The sequence below is a fragment of the Buceros rhinoceros genome, unplaced genomic scaffold (assembly GCF_000710305.1).
Source record: "Buceros rhinoceros silvestris isolate BGI_N320 unplaced genomic scaffold, ASM71030v1 scaffold3396, whole genome shotgun sequence".
Classification (NCBI taxonomy): Eukaryota; Metazoa; Chordata; class Aves; order Bucerotiformes; family Bucerotidae; genus Buceros; species Buceros rhinoceros.
The window spans coordinates 20941-26282 of NW_010419167.1; the positions used below are offsets into that span (position 1 = coordinate 20941).

General features: G+C 54.8%; 1 protein-coding gene across 1 annotated transcript in view; it reads left to right on the forward strand.

Annotated features, from left to right (window-relative positions):
* The window catches only part of SGSM1 (small G protein signaling modulator 1), a gene marked incomplete at its 5' end in the record, with an annotated part of 24461 nt that overhangs the window by 9155 nt on the left and 9964 nt on the right, over positions 1-5342 (forward strand). Inside the window, 5 exons of the mRNA XM_010138791.1 lie at positions 16-128; positions 706-830; positions 2271-2338; positions 2735-2898; positions 3019-3148. Coding sequence (XP_010137093.1) covers positions 16-128; positions 706-830; positions 2271-2338; positions 2735-2898; positions 3019-3148 — 600 coding nt within the window. The remainder of the gene's footprint in view (positions 1-15; positions 129-705; positions 831-2270; positions 2339-2734; positions 2899-3018; positions 3149-5342) is intronic.

Here is a 5342-nt window from a genome sequence, read left to right on the forward strand (position 1 = left end):
AGAAAAGCAATTGAGGGGGCACCATGGACGCCCGGCCGTCGCTGTCTGCCAGGGACTACGTGGAGTCGCTTCACCAGAATTCCCGAGCCACGCTTCTTTATGGCAAGAACAACGTCCTGGTGCAGCCGGTGAGTACCTGCTGGGGCATCTGGGCTTTAAAACGGGTCAGAATTACCTGGTGGGGAGCAGAGCAGTGTTTTAAAAGTTTCTCTTCGATGGAGAAAAGCACGGGCTCATTTTAAATCTGGGCGGGCAGTGGCTGGACTGCATGTGACTGGTGATGGGGATGCTCCCCATAGAACAGACGAGCTCCACTTCTGAGTAGAAACAGGCTCCTCTCCTTGCTGCCTCTTGACCAGCGCCCACAGAACACCTCCTCTGGTCCCTTCCAGCTCTCTGTAGTCAAATAAATGAAGTGCAGACTGTTTAGGTGGAGCTGTTAGGTTTGCCTCAGCCGAGCAGCTGCTCTGGTCCCCTTCCCAAGCTGGTGAGGTGCCCTCTTGTCTCTGCTGGGGGGTTTTGCTGGGCCACAGTGGGTTCCTCGCAGCGGGGTGGGCCCAGGGGCAGCAGGCAGGGCTGTATGGCCCAGGACTGCGCTCCAGGGCATGGCTTGGCCCTGGGTAGCCTGAAATGGTGCTTCGCGCTGCTGCGGTGGCCCAGCCTGCTCCCACCAGCTCACCCTCTCACTGTGTTTCTCTTCTCAAGCGAGATGACATGGAGGCAATCCCGGGATATCTGTCCCTTCACCAGACTGCTGACATCATGGCACTGAAGTGGACTCCTAACCAGCTGATGAACGGCTCCGTGGGGGACCTGGACTACGAGAAGAGGTGAGTGGCTCCAAGCGCGCCCAAACATAGGGCAGAGGGGAGGCAAACGTTTCCCGGGGCCAGAGTTTGGATCTGGTGTCCAAGGGCATCGGCGAGTTTTCCCACTGACCGCAGAGCACAATGATCATCCCTGGGGCTGTAAGAGGCAGGAGGCCTGAGCTGGTGGGAGATGCTGTGCCGTTGCCTGGGGTTGCCTTCCGGGCTGCTGGCGATTCTCCTGACGGTACTTTCCACAAGGTACAAAACCATGCAAGGTCCCAAGCTGCCTGAGAGGCAATACAAAGCAAACGAAACCCCTTTCCACCAGCGAAGCTCCAGGAAAACTGGAGTGTGTAGGACGCTGATCCTTTGACTTAGGGTAAAGATCTTCTTCAGCAAAATTTGTTCTCAGCTGTGGTTTTTCAGGGTTTGTTTACCCATGTTCTTCTCATCTCCCCTTTCTTCTTGGCCCCTGGGCCGTTCCCTAACACCTGGTACCCTCCTCCTAAAATGCTATTTTCACCTCTATGCTACTTTTCTGAGTTCTTGACTTGGGCATTAGCCTGAGCTCTAAAACTTCCCAGTGTCAAGACCTGACCAAGGAAGAGAGGAGCCAGAGGACAAAGTGAGTATGAGTCTTCAAGGAGTGACTGTTACACGCCCCCTCCCATCCTTAGCTGCCTTTATGAGCCTTTATTTTAAGCACTGGTTTTGTGAAGCAGCAGATACTGCTGCTCAGAATCCAGAAACTTGCTTTGTTGCAAAGGAGTAGGATGTTACAGACACTGGCACCTCGCAGAGGAGTGCTCTTGCCAGGCACTCCACAGATAGGAAACCCTGCGTGAGGCCACGAGTGTCTTGGAGACATCCCCTTCCCCTCCCTCAGCCTGTGCTGAGGGAGCACAGTTCTCGGGCGGAAGCAGCTGAGGCCAAATCTATTTCCAGCTTTGTAAAACCATCACAAGTTGCGGGGTTTTATTTCCACCTCCCTGGGGACGGGAGCTCAGCGGAGCAGCCGCCCGGGCTCTGACTGCACTGCTCGCTCCCCTGGGGCTCCGGGGCTGCTCCTGCCAGGTTCTTTGCCTTCTCCTAGTGCTGCAGCAGGGCGGGGAGTCCTTCAGGGAGAGTGCTCGGCTCTGCAAGGCGCCGTGTCCCTGCAATTGCCAGGATCCGTGGGCATGTTGTCCCTGTCTGGGGACTGAGGGTAGAGAAACAGCCCGGGGGCGGTCCTAGATGTGCCCTGATTGAGCTGCAGTGGCAGGGTCAGTTCCTGGTTCTGGAGGGATGTTGTCACGTACTCAGGCTGGCTTCGTGGCAGTCGCGCTGTTGCTGGGACCTCCTCCTTTCTGTAGCTTCCCCCCGTGCCAGGACAGCTGGAGGCAGGAGCGTGAGCTGATGGGAGCAGAAGCAGAGCCTCCTGCATCCCTGAAGCTCACGACTTCCTCTGTTTCTCCGTTCCAGCGTGTACTGGGACTATGCCATGACTATTCGCCTGGAGGAGATCGTCTATTTGCACTGTCACCAGCAAGGTAAGGCCAGAGGGCTGTCACCATGGCACTTGCTTCAAGACATCTCTGGGGAGTGCCCATATGGGGGTGTTCTGGTTCAGCTCCAGGGCTGATGTCCAGAGCTCTGGGGGCTCACTGCAAGTGCTTCTAGGAAAAACTAAAGCTGCTGCTGGCTGTGGTGCTTGGCCGGGAAGTGTGGAGCAGGGCTTTGTGGTTTTCAAGGGTGTGATCTCCCAGGCAAACCTTCTCCAGAGCCCCAGACTCATAATGGACTTAGAGGAGAACCCAAACAAGGAAGAAAGTATTTATTTCCTGTACTCAGACACTTCCCTGAGCTTTCTTGCCTGCCCTCTGCGTTTTGGACTGGTAATGATTCCCTCGTTCACGTCCGTGTCTTCTCTCTGCTGTTGCTAATAGTAGACAGTGGTGGGACGGTTGTCTTGGTGAGCCAGGATGGGATCCAGAGGCCCCCGCTGCGGTTCCCCAGAGGAGGACACTTACTGCAGTTCCTGTCCTGCCTGGAGAACGGCCTCCTGCCCCACGGGCAGCTGGACCCCCCGCTCTGGTCACAGCGGGGAAAGGTAGGCACCCCAAAGCCGGGCTCGTTCCTGAGCCCCCGGCACTGCGGGTTCCTGCTGGTGTGGCCACCGTGTGTGGTCGGGCATGGGGCAGCTTGTGAGGAGCTGGTTTTGTTCCCCCAGGGGAAGGTGTTTCCCAAGCTGAGGAAGCGAAGCCCCCAGGGCTCCTCCGAGTCTGCGTCCGACAAGGAGGATGACGAAGCCACGGATTATGTTTTCAGAATAATCTATCCGGGGATACAGTCTGAATTCGGTGAGTGCGTCGGCAGGGAGTGTTTGGGGGTTGTGATGGGGGTGTGAGCAGCCGGGGACACAGCCCTGACACGCACATGGCGATTCGTGCTGGGAAATGGTTCCAGAGAAGTGGGTTTGCCTGTTACAGTGCTGCCTTTGATTTGCCGTCATGTAAGAGTAGGGGGGTTATTTTTTTCTTTTAGCCTTTCATTTTCCACTGAGTCCTTTGTTTCTGCAGCTACACAACAGGCCACGACTGCCACAATGGCTGGAAAAAAATTTCTTGCCCGTAATTTCAGTAGTCAGGTTCGCTTTGGTTGGGTTCCTTGGGGGCCACTGTTGAGCATCATGACCCCCCAGGGCTGACTCTCCTCTTGCTCTCACCAGACCAGCTTGGCCACTGCTGCATTACATCCAGCCTCGTCCCTCCGGCGTTGCTTCTGCAGCGCAACGGAGAGCTTTCAACACCCTGCTCTGGAACACGCCTGGCTCTGCTCCCCAGGTCCCGGGGCAGGGGGCAGGGTGCTGCTGGGGTCACCAAACCAGAAACCTCTCTTCGTGTCTGGCTGTGAAGATCTGAACAGTGCACCTGGCGGGAGGGACTGTACATTTGTCCTCGCTCTTCTGTGGGACACAAGAACAGTTTTTTGACCTCACGGAACATCATAGGTGACTTTATAAGGGGGAAAGGCAAGAGTGTGATGAAAGACTTGTGGAGTGTTTTCTAATAAGCTATATGAAATTTGATCAAAAACTTATTCCTCTGTTTTTGAGGCTCAAAGGGGGCAATCACCTCTCCTGTGGCTCCTCCACGGCGTCAGTTAAGGTTACACTTAGTTCTCCCTGCCTTTAGCTGCCTAACACAGTTCTGTGAGTCAGACCAAAATCTGATTGAGGCTAAAATAGCAGATAGAGATGTTCCCTTCTTTTGATCTTCCCCCTAAAATTCCATGCTGGGGGCCGAATTTTCTGTGGAGTGAATTGCTGTAATCTCCTCGGCTGGCGTCATCAAAGCCTGTGCGGTTCCTGCGGACCTTCCCAGAGGGGGGTGGAACTGCATCAGTTCTTTCTTCTCGACAGCTTCTTCCTTCCTTCCCTTTCATTTGTGCCCTTGTCCTCTCTCTGTGTCTCTAGTTACCATTAATGGTAATTTTCATCCATTCCTTGCATCTGTGATCTCCATCGCTGCGGTGAGGGGGAAGATCGTGAGGACTCCAGCCACGAGCAAGATGGTGGTGATCCCTAAATGGTTTCCGAGTCTCCCCATCACATCCCGACCTCCCCTGGCTGCTCTGAGGGCTGCTGGGCATCAGTGTAATGTGGCTGTTGTTTGTGTCTGGTGCTGCTGCTTGCCTGTGTTGTCACTTGACGGTTCCTGCAGAGGTGTTTCCCACCACTGCTGACTGTCACCGACCCGTCAGCACCTGCTCTCTGGGAGGGAAATAGGGATATTTCAGCATTTTATTGCTAGTGTCAGCTACTCAGTATCACAAGTCAGTGAGACCGAGGGCGAGTGAGGAAACCCTCTCCCAGGTGGAAGCTGGACTTTCTAAAACAATTCACTTTCCAAGGAGGAGCAAATAGGATTATTCTTCATTAATCTCTTTCTGCATCCCACAGTTCACCTTTGTCATGACAACATTTTCCTCGGTGGCCCAAGCCTGAAGGCAGGGGCTGTTGCAGGAGCCACGCTGGCTCTCCGGGCTGCACACTCCCGTCGTGCTGGCCCTGTGCCTGGTCGGTACCTGGGCAGGACCTGAGGCTGTTGCCGTAGCACTTTGGAGTTTAAGCAGGGATTTAGCAAGTGACAACACGAAGAGCTACTCGCTCCTGCTGTCCCTCTCCAAGTCTTTATCTTCTGCCTTGTGATTTGAGTGCTCCCGTCTTTCCCTGAATCTTGGATGGGATCCTGATGTTTGAGAGATGGGGCCTTTTTCCTCCCAGCAATTCACTCTCCTGGGGACAGCGGTTGATTTCAATCATTTTTGTTTCTCATCTGGGCGACAGTCTGGGGCAGCCTCTTCTCTCGAGTCTCCCTGGGTTGGGGGGGTTGTTATCTGCCTTGGTCAGCACTCAGCAGTTGAAGACCAGCATGCTGCAGGCGCTGCAGTTAATTAGCAGATGGTTTTCTCTCATCAGTGCTCTTTGTTTCCTTTCCCCTCAGCTCACCTGTGATTACCGGTGTGGGTCCTCCCTGGTTGATGGAGGCTCCT